Consider the following 18308-nt stretch of genomic DNA (forward strand, 5'->3'; position numbering starts at 1 on the left):
GCACACACAGTCCCCTGGGGGAGGGAGGGGGAGGGGAATGGAGCCAGCTGCTGCACACAAGCGCACCATCTGCTGCTTAGGCCCTGGCCCCGAGAGGAGGTGACTGAACGAGGCAGACCATGAGTGTTTGAAGAGGGGGAAGGAAACAATCACTGTCAAGTTTCTGTTGTTGAATTTCTGGCTGAAATATGATTGATATATCACCGACAACAAAAGCCACCTTCTGGAACAAGAGCGGCTGTCTCGAGTTTCCCAGCCTTTTAGGACAATGGCGATATTTGTTCCAGTAAAAGGGACATATGCATGAAAGCACCTGGGGAGACAGGCAGCTAGCATTTCCATGTATTACAAAATAAAAGGCAGCCACTTTCCTTGGATTTCGATAGACCTGCAGATCCTCTGTTAGGGAGGGAAGTTAAAAGGAAGATTGCTTACAAGCGAATTGTAGACAAGCAGTTCAACAAAGCGTAGAAAAACTGGCACGTGTCTTCATGAGGTAGTGGGCTTGTGTGTTTTTTACCAAGGGTTTCCCTAAATTGTAATAGTCTTTATATTATTTAATGCATACTAATTTTATTAATTTGTAAAATCATCAAAGTTGTCTTTTTTTTAAACAAAGAGAAATAGGTAATCTGATGCAACAGAAAGAAGTTAAAACGGAATTCCGTAGTCATATGTCAGGCTATGCGTGCCTGTGCGTTCCGCGTAAAACGTGTGTTCACAAAATGCTTGTGATGTAAATGATAAACTGGTTATCACCAATTTCAGTAACAATGCCTTTCTGACAAAGAGGCTACAGTTATAGCATATTTTAACGTTATCTTAATATTCTTCAGGAAAATAGTTTTCAATATAGTTTTTGGTCTAACTCTGAATTTATTAAATCAGCTACATAAGAATATGAAATAAAAGTAGTTGGTGATAACCTCTTGAACTCAGGAAGCCAAAAAGCCAAAATGTCTCCATCAGCACAGTTTTCCTCTCTCCCTCTGTCCGGCTGTTTCTCTGTCTGCCTCTCACCCGCGCACCCCGGCCTCCGCGCACAATCTACTCCCTCCCTCCTGTCCTCGGTCCATTCCTCCCTCGTTAGCAGCTGGCTCCCTATGTGTTCAAGCGCCTGGGGGAAGAGCATTTGTACCCCAGATCTCTATTTTCAGCACCTTCCTGATCTACTAAGAAGAGCAATGGTAAATGAGGTCTGTTGGAAGGGTTATGATTCTACCTTCGTCACAAATGTTTGAAATCACTTGGATGCTGAATGTTGTAAAAGTTTTATGTTGGAATAACAGTGTTGTTAAGGTCTTAATTTTTGAAAATGGTGCCATATCATAAAGATGTTCCATTAGAACAAGTTGCAAGTCTTAGATTTATAATAAATGTAACAAGAGATTTACTTTGCCTTCTCATAGTGTGGCCTTGGGCATTCAAGTCAAAGGAGATTTTAAGAGGAAAGGAAGGTTACCTGTGATTCAACAGCCACTGGGATAAATTATTATTTTCCACATAAGTATTTCCCTCCTCTCTTCCCCCTTTCTCCTTCCCCTCGCCCATAATCATAAATATAGTGTTTATCATTGTAACACCTTGGTCAGGTCCTTATCATCTGTGATAGTTACAAAGCTGCTCATCTCCCAGCATCCATCCTCTCCCCTTCAACATGCCCTCTATTCTGCCACCGAAGTGATCCTTATAAACTGGAAATCTAACTAGGTCAGTCTCCTGCTCAAAAACTTTTGGTGGCTCCCCATTCTCTGTATGATCAAGTTTTTACTTCCTACAATGCCAAACATGGCTCAGCATGCTCTAGCAACTGCAGACTTCTGTAGCTTTGATTCCTCCTGCCACTTCTGTTCTAATTCCAATGAGTTGTATATCGTTCCCCAAATCCATCCTTTTTATTATACGGTTCCACAGTGTTTCACCTGCTGTATCCTTAATTTTGAAGGTCCTCTGTCCAACCACATGATGAACGTCTACCATTCATCCTTCCAGATCTAGCTCAAGCATTTCCCGTGAAGCTTTCTCCTACTCTCTTCCTAAGTGGACTTACAGCTTTACGTAGCATGTACCTCTATCATTATTTTACTGTAATTTAGATAGATATCTCTTTCCACTACTGGACTGTGAGCTTCCTGAGGTCAAAAACATCTTATTTATCGCCTGATCACCGAATCTTAGTCCTGAGTACATACTTATCACATATTAACAATTGTAGGATGAAAACACATTATATTTTTAAAATACAGTGAGCCCGGCCGGGCGTGGCTCAGCGGTTGAGCGTCAACCTAGGATCCAGGTGATCGGGGTTCGATTCCCGGTCAGGGCACATGCCCAGGTTGTGGGCTCGATCAATGACTCTGTCATCATTGATGTTTCTATCTCTCTCTCCCTCTCCTTTCCTCTCTCTGAAATCAATAAAGATATATTTTAAAAAAAGAAAATAAAATACAGTGAGATATACCAAAAAATCTGAATCTTTGTTTGGACTTAAAACCATATTTCTGACATTAAATATTACATTGTTTCCCTAATTTTTTATTTAAATTGGACTATAAATATATTTTGACCTTACATTAAAATGTTAGAAATACAGAGAAATAAAAATAGATGGAGAATATTTACTTTCCTACAAGAACATATCTGGTCCAAAGACTTATTTTTAGATCATAAGTCTTTTGCCTTTTAGCATGTCATGTATATCATAACTCCTTGTTTCTTCAGATGTTTAGCAGATTAGGAGTCAAGGATTTTTTTTACCCCAATTTTCACTCAGAATGGAAGACTCTGGATCTCTTTTTCATACTAGAAGACACGAGCATTCAGAGCCAGGGAAAAGAGTGTTTAATGGATTTAACTGACCAAGACTGTGGAAACTGGGGAAGTTGAGAGCATTCCCTAAGTGTCCCATACTCTGCAGATTAACTCTGAAAATAAACTTTAAAAATACTTCTTTCCGAAACAGACACAGTTTTTCAAAACCGCAAAGGTAGAACTGAAATTTATAAAAATGCATGTGAAATAACCCATATTTGTACCCTAAGGCTTATATTTACTCTATTACATTTTAACCATTCTAGCAGCAATTATTTAGTGCATGCTCACAATTATGCCACATTCAAACCAATTCCACCACTACTGTTAATTTCTATGAATAAACTAAAGGGTCAGGTGCCTGTTATAAAAATGTAAGTGCAGGCCTTTACATAGTTTAAAGTCTAGATCAAAAATCCTAAATAGGACATCCCCGGACTCCGTGAAGGTCTAGTATGTACTTCTGTGACATTATGGAATTCTTTGAAATTTTGTGCAAATTTTGTGTGTGTATGTGCACTTATTTTATTGGTGAAAGGATATTGAAAATGTATCAGGTTCTTCACATGTAACCTCCAAAACATTAATAATGACCAACTGGAATGGTGATGATACACATGTGTTGAGGTTGATGGTACAAGGGTACTCCATAGATATCAAGTCATTTTACGTCTTTGAGTACAGTCATAGATTATGATTTTAATAATTTCTTTCTGATTTAAGTAATGTAACGGTCTTTATTTCATTATGTTTTCTTTCTGTACCGGTGTGCAAGTCCAGAAATCTCTTTAGTCATAGAGTGGCAAGACAACAAACATGTTACATTTGATATCAACCTATAGGAAGTCATCTAGAAAAATAAAAAATACGTAAAAACTAGTTTTTTTCCAAATAATACCATGTACTAATATCTTTGGAGTATTCATACTTTGGGGTTTTATCAACTTTTGTTAAGCCATACACAATTGTAAATTGAACAAGGTAGGGAGAATAAATTTCCTTTGATTTCCACGTCAATTTATTCTTCTTTAATTGAATTGTTGGCCACAGGAGACTAATTCTAAATTAAGTCAAGCTAGAAGATATATGTAAAATATTCTTTGGTTCTCCAAGTGTACATTAGATTATATTCCTTTTGTTTCTTTATTTAAGAACAAAATTCTTAAATACCGAGTAAATTTAGTCATGCAATCTAAAAATTTAATTATCTTTTTATACAGTTTTATGCATAACAAGAGAAAAATTATCGTCATAAAGATTATTTTTAAGCATACAAATTTGGCCTTTCGTTTTAAGAAATTCACCCAATGAAAGTAGATCAAACGTAAGAGTTAAAACTGAGTATCAATTTCAGAACAACCCCAAGTATTATCTAAGACAACTATTGTCTTTGGTGCAAATGACTAAATACTAACGACCACACACTGCAATCAAGATTCTATAGGAAGAACCACACATCCGCTCCTTACCAGGGGATCCCCCTCCGTGTCAGGCTGTGGAATGTGCTTTGAGGTTGTGGCTTCCTTGGTGGAGATGCAACCCTCATACCCAACATCTTCTGGTCGCAACTGAAGTAACGCTGGGCCCTCCTGAGGCACAGATGCTGAGGTCCATGGGTAGGTATCAAGCACCCACTTTGAGGGATCTTCCCAAGGTGCCCGTTTCCCATACATCTAAAAGGGGATCAGATATTTAGCACATATAAAATGCATTTCTATTTAGTAAAAAAGGCAATTGGTAATTGAGTGATTCCTTTGCACACTGAGTTTTTATGGGACTTTCAAAGGAATTACTGTGTATGTACAATTTTCCATATTTTAAATATATAACTGTCTATATAGCTCACTTTAAACTTGAAGGCTAGAGAAATAATAAAGCTGAATATTGGGGAAAGATGGTCAACATTTGGGGGAGAGTGTGAGGGAGGTTTATTTTAAATAACATGTTGAAATGACTGCCCAATATTTATCTTTATTAGTAATTTTACAAACCAAAAGAAAACTCAAAATGCAGAAAGAAAAGTTCCAGTTATGGAGAATTGAACAAAGCTATGCTAGACACTTAACAGAATTCTCCACTAAAGTGTACCCTGGAAAGATGACTAATAAAAATAAAAAAGAGGGACTTCTTTTTCTCTGTCTAGTTCACTCTACTCAAAGTTCCTTTGAGAATACTTTCTCTGATAACCATTTTCCTCAAATTAATTTCATTTAACAATCTTGTTGCTTCCTGTAAAAACTCTTTTTAGATGTTTATTTATAAGGTCACTAGTGAAAGGAGAAAACTATGGGAAACAATATCATCAACTTTGTGAGGAGTCACATGGAGGGAAAGTCAGTAATAAAAAGGTGATAAAGGCGGTTAACGCACTGGCAGCGGAGTAGAGGGAGACAATGAATCCAAGAGACATTAAAAACCACGCTGGGCAGGGCACACTGAGGAGACTGTAAGAAAATGTAAGGCACATGGGGAGAGAAAGAGAAGTTAAAATGAGGAGGGCAGTCAAGTGGGTGCGCCAGTTCTCCCCCATCTCCCGGGGGCAGTCCTGGTTGCCAGGAGCATATTGGGTCGCAGGTGGCGTTCTTGGAGGCGTTCTGTCGCTTGCTGTGGTTCAACGAGACAAAAGCAAAATGGTGGGCAATGAGGCCTTGAACTGCCTTTGGGTTTCTCCTGGACAAGACGTATGTGGTTGCGGAAGCTTTGCCTTAAAGAAATGAGCCCAGGTCTTGGTATTTGTGTATCTCTTCAGGAGATGATGGGAGGGGTAGCAATCATGAACTTTTAAAAATAGTTCTCTTGTTTTGGAGCAGAAGTTCTTTTAGTTAAAAACTTACTTTAGAAAGGATGTAAAACAGCTTGCTATACCACTTAAACTAACTGAAGAAAAATGTGTAATTCTTGGAAAGCAAATGTTACAAAAAGAATATGAAAGTCTAGAATCAACTGATGCCAAATTTTTAAAGGATCACCAAGGACAGCAAAATAGGTGATTGATAAAACGGTAAACACATCCGATTCTATATTTCAGAGTTTAACAGATTTAAAAAATAATCGAAAAAAGAGAAATTTAAATATTCAGAATGAGAAGAACTCATTGTTGACATTTCAAGAAAGACAGAATCACCAGAATAAAAATCAGAATCCCTTGCATCACCGGGTGTTTTTTCCAACTAGAACATCTGGCACAGAGTATTCCCCATATGGTTCCTCACCAAAGCATCAGCCTTCATTTAAAAAGATATTTTTCTATTCCTCTCAACTCAGATTGTCATCTTTGCAATTAGGCTTTGTTTTTCCACCTCTTGCTCCAATTCAAGATTCTTTGCTGCAGTAGTAGATCCAAGGAAATGGTTCATGATATAAGTGATTCTTTTCTTCCCACTCCTCCAGAAGACATATATGGACCACCCAGGAACTCAACTTCTGGCTTAGCACAGCCTTCAGCAGCAATGAGAACTGTCTACCCACCAAAGGGTTTTCCTTTTTTAAAAATCTTTCCCATGTTCTGGATTTTCCTCCCAAACTCCTTACATCATAGCTGATTCAGCATTCACACTAACCTACTACTCAACATCCAGAACCCCAGCAAAAAACTTCAACATTTTTATCCTTTTTAAAAAATAATTTTGAAATATCTTTCAGTTTTAGTTGGGAAACTGATATCATTTTTCTGGTTATACTTTTCTCCAAATGGAAGCTTTATAGAATTATAATTCTCAGGATAGTGTTTTATAAATAATATGTATTTAAATATTTTTTTTTTAAATGAGATCTAAGAAATCTAATTGTTTTAAGTTTTTGAATTTTCCATAAGCAACAACTGCCTAAACCTTGACTGAGTTAGTGAAAAGAAGATTGGATTCTTCTATAATAAGGTAGGTAATTACACAACAGAAAACATTTCAACCTTGAGTTTTATAATTCTACAATTTCATGAAATTTCAACTCTAATTTAAGGAAACAGCAAAACTAATGGAAAAGGGATAATATGTTTTGTTGAAGAAACAGGGTTTTCTTATTACTAATATGTTTTGACCTTTTAGTTAAGAGTAAATAGAAGGCTGGTTGCAGGTCCGCATGAGAGGAACAGCAGAGATGGTGCTAAACCAACTTGTCATAGAACTGCCTTAGAATTTCAAGCACTCTCTCAAAAACAGTAAAGAATCTTACAAGTGATGTTAAAGGGCTTCAAACAATAAAACACTAAAAATGGACCTATAAACAAAAACTACGTGTTGCAAACTATACAATAAGAGAATAAAGATCATAGCTCATATAAACATGCCTATTTTATAAGATGTAGGGCTCTGCACCTAATGGGCTATTTAATTAATGGGCTATTTAATAAGAACAAGTCTGTAAAAACCCATGGCAATATATTTGGCCTTAAATGTGTAGTTATTGAAATAGCCATGTTTTCACTCTCTTCTAAATATTTATTCTCAGAACAGGCAAAAGTATTACATGTTAGTGGCTCTTTAAAAGTTTACCACTATATTTATATAGCTCATGCCTAGTTTTCTGCATAAATATCCAGAGAAATGAATGTTTTTGCATTTAAATGAATGATTTTTTTAGTAGTATTCCTTTGTATGGATATACCACAGTTTGTTTAACCACTTACCCACTAAAGGACATTTGAGTTGTCAATTTTTGGTGATTATGAATAATGCTGCTATAAACATATACAGATTTTTGTGTAAACAATAAATTTTCATTTCTCCAGGAAAAATACCCAGAAATAAGTTGTTGGGTGTTATGACAAGTGTATGTTTAACTTTAGAGAAAGCTGTCATACTACTTTCCGGAGTGGCTGACCTATTTTGCATCCCTACCAGCCATATGAGATTTTCAGTGGCTCCATATTTCTCCCCAGCATTTAATATTGTCATGAAAAACTTTTAGAGACACTTCAGTAGGTTTGCAGTGGTATCTCACTGTGTTTTTATTTTTACTCACCTAATAATTAATGATGTTTAGCATCTTTCCCTGTGCTTAAATTAATGATGTTTTTAAAACAGTAAAGAAAATTCAGTCCTATACCTGAAGACCTTCTCTTACTGCCTCCAGAATATAAGGTACCAAAGAATAGTTCCAGAGATCCATGAACCATACTCTAGAACCTTCTACATCCATGGGGCAAGAAAGAAAAAGTCGGGGACCTGAGAAGAAACAAATAACAAAACATTTTAAGAATAATTATATTTAACAATCTAAACACATATTTAGACATGATATGGGGGAAAGTAGGATTCTTAGAAAATTTTAATCTTGGCCAGCTTGGTTATTATTAAAGTATATTTTACAAAAGACCCAATCTCCTCCAGACTCTTTTCTTTTTATACTAAAATCTTAATAAAAAAGATGATATATTAGAGTTAGGAGAAACCTTAAAGGTCATAATCTAGTCAATCTGTCCCATTTTACAAATGACGAAACTTGTTCTGAAATGAATTGCCAAGTATGAAATATGTCATTCATTTTTCTAATCTATACTGTGTGTTTGGTGAGTATGTCTTAATGATCCAGAACAATGGGAAATGGACTTTTACACATGTAACTTAAGAAATATACCAAAAAAAACTTTATGCCAACTAAAGAAAAATAATTCAAACAATGTTGTCTTCATGAAAAATATAAAATACATGAATTATCTATAAAACACCTAAATTATCTCTAAAATCTTCTCTCACAACTCTATTTGATATGAGCCATTAGCTAAAATTTGTTTTTAGCATAAAAAGGCACTCTAAACAGATACAATTTATTTCAAACGGTTATCTGATTTTTAGAATATGTCTATATTAAACTTATTCGATCTCAGTAATATCTTAGTAAACCACAACTGTCAGACAAATTGGAGATTCAAAGCTTAGAAGGCAACCTTTCGGAAAGGGAAGAAAGAAAACAAATCTTTGGAAGCTTGAGAAACATAAGCTTCCCTTGTTATTTTCTACCATTCAGTCTGGCCATCGTTACCACGTACTCTTAATAGTTCCTGGAAAATGGCATATTGCAATTTTGGAACTCACCAATGGTAACATCAGAAGAACTGTGTGTTTCCAAAAAACTATTGAGATGATGCCATGTCTTAGGAATCCAATCTATTATTTTGACTAGGTCATTATTGCGTATGTTCCTTTCAATTTCCATCTCTATCAGTTTCCTTCGAAGATATCTGCCTAAGAAGCCTTTCACTGGTTCAGTGTGGTTTGCACATAGTACCCACCTACAAAAAGAAAAATACATATATCAAAAATCTTTACATAGTTAAATTTTAAGTCCATAACAATTCTCTTTCCACTACAGAGTTCCTATTTCCATGGGTGTCCACATTTCAATGATCAAAGGAGCTAAGACGTCTATTAGCATTTGAGCTATTATGCAACTAACTCTTCTTTTTGAGCTAAAGAGAGGCTCCTGTGCGTCAGAAGTGAGTGGGAGCATCCATGCTGAGCACCCTTCTGCAGAAGAATCACAAATCCTGAAATAGGAACTCTCTTCACAGTCCTCACACTTAGGAGAAGTGTTCTGCTTTAGCTAGTGACATAGTGAGCAGGAAAAATGCTTCTTTTCTTTTCTTTTCTTTTTTTTTTTAAAGAAACACTTCTTATTACAGGTTGAGGATCACACAATGTCTGCTTGAGAAAGAGCGTCATAGGAAGTGAGAATTATTTTCACACCACAGGTCACCGCAGGCAGGATCTGTCAATGCACAAATGGAAAAACAACAACCAAAGCAAACAGAAAAAGACAGTGGGGAAAAAAAGCAAAAACTCTCCAAAAACCAAAAAACAAAGCATTCAATTTATCTTTACCTGAAATTGTGATGCAGCTCTAGATTTGGTGATGAAGAAACTCCCTGATTCATTGTTCCAATAATATATGGACTGCAAAAAAATATAAAAAAGTAGACTATGCAGATATACTGAAAAGTAAAATACATTAATGTATTAAATTGTCTTAGAAAACAATTTAGATAATTATGATTATTCCATGTTATAATTGGGCTTTAAAAGGGTAATTCTGTAATGGTAGCTTGCAAAATGACAAAGATCACTGAACTGGAAATTAGGGTTTGGTGTTGTAATTTCAGCTCTCGAATTCTAGGTGAATCATTTTCCCTCTCTGAGCCTAAGTTTACTCATCTATAAAATAAAAAGATTAGACGGAATAATCACAGTGGTCTCATCCCACTCTAACATCTTATGATTCTCATGCTTATAAAAAAAATCATCAATTTTTCCTCTATTATTATTTCATAGTTATTAATAGCATGAACAAGTTTGTATTCTTGCTTCAGTATTTATTTTATGCTGATCTATATTAAAAAGTTTAAAAATCTCTAGCAGAGATTAATTGGAACACTTGCAACATTAAAACTAATGCTTATTCTATTGTACTTATATGCCTTTTTTTTAGAGGTCATGCTAATGATCTTAAGTGGGTTTTCAGATTTTTTATACCTTATTTTAACATTTTCTTTCATTTTAAATAGTTAAAAATTAGACCCATTAATGGAGAAAGGTATATCTGAATATATGAAATCTGTCTCTACAGGAACGCTGAATTGAAACTTTGATATGGACTGAGAATGAAACCAGAGCTCTAAAGCCTCATTCTAGTTCTTCCTTTTCCTTTCAAACATTCTATCATTGATACAGAATCCCAGGCCTCCTGCATATCTGTTGAAGCTAACGTCATCGGGTAAATCATGTTTCCATAATCATGCCTGGAATATCGTTGTTGAAAGAATAAGCAGATTTTCTAAGAAATACATAGAGCATTTTTAGCAGTAATGTGTAGTATTAACGAAGGCTTCTCAAATTAATGACATCTGTTACAGGTCTTAAAAGGCAGGAAGGCATAAGAAACCAAACTTGATCACAATTTTTTGTGTGCTTCATCATTCAAAGTATTTCATAAGCATACCATTTGTTGTATTTACAGTTGAGGAAACCATTGAAGATATCACTCAAAGAGCCCACGTGATGAAGATTATCGAGAATTATTACAGCTGGGAGCTCTGCAGCACTGTTGTCAGCACGGCACTGCTCAGCCAGGCTAGCCAGATACTGTTGCAATTCCTTTACAAAAAATAAAGAAAACAAGCACATCAACAACAAGTTTATACCACTGGCAAGAATTTCATTGTATAAGAAGAGCAGACTCTGTCCTCCATTCAGTACCTTTGATTAAAACTCAAAGAATATTCTGTTGACATAAACCCTTATTCTACAAAGCCAGTACACAACACCCGCAACAAATATAAAACCGAAACGCCAAAGCAGATTTCCCAGTTGCCTTTTCCCCTGACGCAAAGCAGAAACAGAGTTCCTGATGTGAGTTCTGAGGATAAACCACAAATATTAAGACTTCACTCCTGTTTTTTGAAATTTCAATGATAAAAATAGATTTTAGCAAACCTTATGATTACAAGTATAAAATAAATCCAAAATGGCACCCCTAAATTTCCACATATGCTTTAAACATTTTAATTCCAATTCATTTCAATGGGGGTGGATCTGAAAGTCCTGCCCTGAGACACAGATAAAAGCATGGTTATTTATTATTTATTTATTATTTATTTATTTATTTATCTGCATGCAACTGCTCTAATTATAAATAAAGCAAAAAAGTTGTTATATTCCACTGGGTTAATGGACATTACACTTAGCATTTCGTGAGCTTCTTGGTTCTTTTACAGTCATTATTCCTTTTTAATAGCTTTTAATCTTTGTAGGATAACCAGTTCCCTGATTGACTGCTCTCACAGATGCGTAGGCCAAAAACGTAATTAGGTTTCTTAGAATTATCCTAATCAGTAAGAACATTTCCATAACATTTGCATATTTACAATGACATTTTCAATTTGTAAGTCTTGCTCAGGGTTAAAAACAATTCCATGATCTCATTGCTGGCAGCCAGGTAAATTATGTGAACTGCTCACCCTAGATGCAACTCCCTCTGTCAGTAATAGTTTCTACTTTTAAAAGTAAAAGTAGAAAGGGGTAAATGACATTAACCAGAGTTTTGAGGTATTTAGTAATATATTCAAGTTCACATATAAAATTTATTAAGGAGCTAATACACTATCTTATATTAAGCCAATCACACAGAATAAATATTGCTGAAATCAGAGATTACAGAAAAACATGTTTAAACTGGTGAATGGTCTAGAGAATTTCATGTATCTTATTTATATCAATAATCTAGCTATATTGAGTCATTCATTTACTTATAAAATATTCACCGTCTATCTACTATGTTCATAACCAAACGTTGGGGTGTATATAAATAATGAAGCATTGTTCAAGTAAGTTTAACATTTATTATGAACTGAATCAAGTACTGCTCTGGGCACAGGGGTTAAAAAAGTACTCAGACTGTCTTCCCCCACAGACTTTAAGAGTTGTCACATTAGGGACTGAAACCTAAATATGATAAATCATTTGATGTCATAGTGTATTAGGAGCTATGAGAGGTGAGGGGAGGAGATTTCACCTAGCTGGGGGTGTCAAGGAAAGCTTTCGGGAGGAGGTATTGCCGGAATTGGGAGGGCGGTAGGCACATGTATAACTAATGAACTTACAAATGGGATGTGAAACATTCCATAACAGGGTAAAGAGATGTGCCTGTAGGAGAGAGAAAGATTACTTCCAACGGGGTGTTCTCCATGGACTTCACAGAGAGGTGGAATTTGAGATAGATCTTGAGTAATGAGTAGAATTCCAAATGATAAACATGCAGTTATTTATCCCTTCAACACACCTTTAGCAAGTACTTACTATGTATCAAGTATTCTGGCACCAAGGATTCAGAGAATGTTTCTGTATTTCATGAACTTAGAGCTGATATACAGAAAGGCAGGTCAACAAGTAAATCACAATACAGTGTGATAAGTGAAATGCACAACACAAAATAGGGAAACTTAGGAGCAGCATCTAACGCAGACTTGAGGTTCAGAGAACAACAGGGTAAAGGGGTGGGGGGAACTATCATAGTCTAATGAATAAAGAGGGAAAGGTGGAAGGCAGGGGTGTGTGATGTGTTTGGGGAAATAATGAGTGTTCTGTTGTTGCAAAAGAAATGATACATAGTCGTGGTGGTCACATGAAAGCAAAAACAGAAAAGACTTTGAATTCATTCAGAGGAATTTGGATTTTACTATATAAGCAACTGTGATCTATTAATTTCTTTTTCAGTAGGGAAAAGCAGTTTATTTATTAAAGGAAACATAAATGTGAAGGATATGATGATTAATTATAGATGGAAAAGCTTTCAAGAAGCACAGTACCCAGAAAAGTAGGTTAGGCTTGTGTGTATGTATATATCTATACTTCGCAGTAAAAATACATTACTTCAAAAAAGTATAAAGCAAAGATGTTGTTCAGAGCCCACAAGGATCACTTGTAGCTGCTGGAAAAGACTTTCTCATGGCAGCATTACTGCTATTAACCCTTTATTTTTAAGATTGAGCAGTGTTTTGATGCTTAACAACAGAAAAGCTTCCCAAATAGAGCGAGAAGAACAATGAGAGGCAGAAACACAAAAATATGATACCCAGGTAGGAAAGACCCAGTCACATATGTGCGGTGAATGTCAATAGTGGTAAATAAATTGGAAAGGAAAGTACGCAACCTTGAATGATTAGTAAGGTTACTGGAATCTTCCTATTGGCAAGGATGAGACATTGAATGCTCTGGGAATCTGAGGAATGTAATCAAAATCATAATTTCAAAGCGTGGAAACTATATTGTAAAGGAGAAAAGGGAACCAGTCAAAAGAATACTGAATGTGTAGAAACTAAAACACACGATGGGACTCAATGAAGACAGAAGTGTGGGAAGATTTCTGATCATGCAGAAAGCAATGGGGAAAAAATGGCAGAATTTTAATGTGTCAGATTTTGATATTTCCCATGAGGTGAAAGGATAAAGACAGGAAGTGAGAGAAGGGAAATTAAATGCAAGTTGTGAATCAAGCAGTGAGAAAACAATGATAGTAGCCCAGCTGATAGTGTGTTAATTTGGGCGGGAGGGCGGAGACAGGAGAGATGGATGGAAGATGATGGATTTATGATTATTTTTTTCAGAGTTAAGATTGGCATTTAGAAAAATATATATTTAGTGTGCTAACATAAACATCTTTGTAAGCTAACAGAAAGAGAGCTGGCACGGCTAAAAGTAGTGTCGATACAAGTGGACACCAAGGGAGTCACCCAGATGGGAACAGATGTGGGAGAGAACAGGGTGTGCTGGAATATTTTTACTTACTGGTAGGTGAAGGAAGAGTAGTCAGTGAAAGAGACTAAGAAGGAGCTTTCTATACAGTAGGAAGGAAACTAGGAAAAAGTGAAAATCAGAAGCATTTCTAGAAAGGGGGGGTGAACTATAGCAGTTTGCTATACGTAAGGGGGGGGTCAGCAGCAGCAGCCCAGTGCACTGGATTTGGTAATTAAGAAATCACTGGGCGACTTTTGAAAAAGTAGGGCCATCAGGTTCTATCACAGTTCACTCTCGTCTTGAGAAGGGTAGTCAGTGGAAGATCCCCCTGGGAATCTAAGAAAAGCTATGGAACAGTCGCAAATAGAAATCAGCCTACGCAAAACATTTTGTCGTATAAATTAAGAGCTGTTCAGACCTTTTGGAAATCCTCTCATGACTCTCACCTTAGCCTAACTGGGGACGAAGTCTTAGATTGAAGAACCGATGCATTAGCACTAAGGTCTCACGCCCAAGATCAAATCAGGCAGTATAAAACAGGTGTATCTACCCGATGGACAGCGATGATGAAATGAATCCCGTATTTGAAAATATACACAGAAAACAGCAGTTATATAAACACTGTTGATCATTGCTTTCTTTGGTTTTGACTCTAGGCACACGAAAAATAAATCTGCCACGTCCAGTTTTCTGATCTCTCCCCACCTAACATTGCAGGTGGCTTCAGATGGCCACACAGTCTCTGCTAAACCCATCTCTAGTCTCGGGGCCACGGTATCGAATGTCAGCAAGCAGAACTGTTTCTGTGTGCTGCTCTCAATCAAAATATTCCAGCTGGCAGCTTGAGGGAGGGCTTGAAGAGTGAGAGGAGGGACAGAATGTGAAATACAGACGTACCAAAAGCACGAAAAGCTTTTTTTTTTTTTCTTTTGATGGTTTATTGTTCGATGTTTTGGAATCAGTGAGTGCTTTTTGGCTTCATCCCTTCGGTGCCATCTATGGCGCAGTATAAAACACATCAACAATTACAAAGCGCCAGTTTTCAGGGACAGGGTTTATTATTTTGTGCCTCATTCCCACTTCACTTAATAAATCGACACCACTAGCAGCTACCCCTCGCACAATCTCACTTTGTCATCCCTGTTCCTTTATGACCATTCTCACCTGCCACTCCCACGAAAACAAACCAAACCAAAACAAAAAACAAAATGCCAGTGTAGATTCTCTCACACTTTGGCAAGAATTAACCAAATTCTCTGGCAACAGCTCTGCATCCAGCATGACTGATAGCTCACTCCTCTCTTACAAACATAAAGGAAAAAAATAAACATTTGTTAGTTGCATTTTGCACTTTCTTGGTGCTGACTGCCACAGGATTTGTCCACGGTTGTTGTTTTTCCCTTATTACTGCTTCTGAGCATCGCTAGTTCTATTCGAATACTCCTGGCAATGCTTTTATTCCATTATTTTGTAATAACAAAAACTAAATTGACCTAATAATGGCACAAATTATTGTATTATAAAACAGTAGAAAATTAAGAATGTTGGGAATATTAGAGCAAAAAAATTTTAAAGGACACATACAATGTTGATAAGAACAGCTCTAAGCACTAAACATTTTTTTTTAACTGAAATAAACAGAACTTATATATAACAGTGAATTTAGAGGTAAGGTAAATTTTAAAATTAATGTTAATTAACCTACTTTGTTTTCCCATAATGAAACTACATCCTAATGAAGCCCAAATCAATCTGACTTAAAACCTGATTTTAAGTGATGCCCAACTTCATCAAAATGTCTTGGTTTCCTGTAATAAATCTAGCCTTCTATTTTCTAACCACTTGTTTTCTCTTAAAGAGAGTGATGTTTAAAGAGTTCTGTCACATTAACACTGAAGGTATGCCAAAAGCACACTGAGGGTGACGAAGAAATGCCAACCCTTTTATCATTTTGGCTGAAAAGGGAAAAAATATATATGTTAAAAGGTTTTTAAATAAAGAGATGAGGAGACCCAGAATTCACAGTTGGCATTAAACAATGTTGGCTGCAGCCGGCAAACGATTGTGTTCTTCCTACTTCTTAGAAAAGAGTCAGACACCCTGCCCCAGGTCCCATGTCTCCTGAGCTGTAATGAGTAAGGGTGAGTCAGCCACATTCTGAATAGTGCCGAGTCCCAAGGAAATATTTGGAATACATGTTTGGAATCCATTTCTTCTAGGTTGCCCAGTTAGTTAGCATATAGCTGTTTATTTAACTTTAAGAGATCCCATCGTGCTTTATGACACCATTGTTCTCCTTGAAAAATACATGTAGGGCAATTTTGAACAAAGTGCTGTGTGTGAGTGTGCATGTATGTGTCTAAATGGGTCTGTGCGTATTTGTTTAAGAAAAACCTTCATTGGGAGGCAAGGACTATAATTAATAACACAGGCAACACTTACACTGCACTTGCTATTGTACTGCTATCTTCCTCACACACAGTATACACACACACACACACAATTAACTTACTAAATTAATTGGTTAGATCTAAGGGTTTTTTGGTTGAGTCTTTAGGATTCTTTCTCTATAAAATCATGTCATCTGCAAAAAGGGAACATCTTACTTCTTCCTTTCTAATCTTGATACGTTTTATTTCTTTCTCTTGCCTAACTGCTCTAGCTACGACTTCTGGTACTCTGTTGAATAGTTGTGGTAAGAGTGGGCACCCTTGTCTTGTTCCTAATTTTAGAGAAAAAACTCAGCCTTTCATCACTGAGTATGATGTCAGCTGTGGACTTGTCATAGATGGCCTTTATTTCGTTGAGATGCGTTCCTTAGATGCCTAATGTATTAAGAGTTTTTATCATGTTGAATTTTGTCAAATGCTTTTTCTGCTTCTATTAAAATGATCATATGATTCTTTTCTTTCATTTTGTTAATATGTTGCATCATGTGATTGATTTGTGTATGTTAAACTATTCCTGGATCCCTGGGATAAACCCAACGTGGTCATGGTGAATGATCCCATTAATGTGCTGCTGAATTCAGTTTGTTTTCTTTTCTAGTAGTGTCCATTTCTGGTTTTGGTATCAGGGGAATAGTTGGACCCATAAAATGAGCTTGCGAGTGTTCCCTCCTCTTTGATTTTTAAAAGAGTCTGAGAAGGATCGTTGTTAATTCATCTTTAAATGTTTCATATAACTCACCAGTGAAGTCATCTGGTCTTGGGCTTTTCTTCATTTGAAGATTTTTTTATTACTGATTCAATCTTCTTACTAGTAGTTGATCTACTCAGATATTATAATTCTTCCTGATTCATTCTTGGTAAAAGTTGTATATTTCTAAGAATTTTTCCATTTCTTCTAGGTTGCCCAGTTTGTTAGCATATAGTTGTTCATACCATTAAAAACTTTTTATTCGCTAAGCTACATGTATGGTTCATTTCAAGAATCCACTGGATTTCTGGTCCTTTGGGAGTCATGTTTATTTCTGAAAATTTGCAGGCCTGAGTTTTCTGAGAGTTTGGGTCAGTTTAGATCATCTAACCAGTTATGTGGAAAAACAGCATGGCCCAGTATCACGTGGATTCCCTCATGGACTACTCATAACACATGCAATTTTCTAAGAGAAACTTAGGTTGAATTAATTGAGAATGAAAGAATAATTATAGGAAAAGTCTAGTGTTAGGTGTAAACAATTTCTTTTTTAAGATTTTTTATTTTACTTAGAATATATAAAAGTACTAACTAGGTGTTATAGCCTCTCACGCCTATTTAGAAGCTGAGGGTGTTCAAGCTGACTATTATGGTACATGAGATTTGAGTTGATGCTAAAAGGAAATACTGTTCAATTTCCTAAGGTTCCTAAGCAGAAATCCTATAGAAACATGATGTAAGCAATTGTTGCTCCCAGAATTTCTGCCTGGGATATTCTAATTATACCCAAATCCCCATTACTGCCATACTTCAGTTAATCCCTACTTACTTATTAAAACCCAGACCAAGTACTGACTTTTTATAAAGCTCTGATTCCTCCAGGGATTGTTATTTTTACCTCTTGTATCTATAGCACTTTTCCTGGGTCTCTTTCTACTCCAACACTTCCTAAGATAAATCAGATAATAGGGACTCTGCCGTTTTCTTCTGTATATTCCCAATGCTTGTGATAACTTAATGGTATCGAACAGCAAAGTCACAAAGCAGCATTTAGACATCTACCTCCTATTAGTTTTAGTCAAAGAGATGGATACGTTTCCATGTACAAAATGGAACTTTTACTCAGTCTTACTG

General features: G+C 36.2%; 1 protein-coding gene across 4 annotated transcripts in view; it reads right to left on the reverse strand.

Annotated features, from left to right (window-relative positions):
• The window catches only part of NAV3 (neuron navigator 3), a 314982-nt gene that overhangs the window by 2989 nt on the left and 293685 nt on the right, over positions 1 to 18308 (reverse strand). For all 4 annotated transcript variants that reach the window (XM_081125420.1, XM_081125419.1, XM_081125418.1 and 1 more), the window contains 5 exons: positions 10744 to 10898; positions 9630 to 9701; positions 8844 to 9040; positions 7855 to 7973; positions 4281 to 4484 (listed from right to left, as the gene is read on the reverse strand). In XM_081125420.1, coding sequence (XP_080981546.1) covers positions 4281 to 4484; positions 7855 to 7973; positions 8844 to 9040; positions 9630 to 9701; positions 10744 to 10898 — 747 coding nt within the window. The remainder of the gene's footprint in view (positions 1 to 4280; positions 4485 to 7854; positions 7974 to 8843; positions 9041 to 9629; positions 9702 to 10743; positions 10899 to 18308) is intronic.

This window comes from Miniopterus schreibersii (genome assembly GCF_964146895.1).
Source record: "Miniopterus schreibersii genome assembly, chromosome: 2".
Classification (NCBI taxonomy): Eukaryota; Metazoa; Chordata; class Mammalia; order Chiroptera; family Miniopteridae; genus Miniopterus; species Miniopterus schreibersii.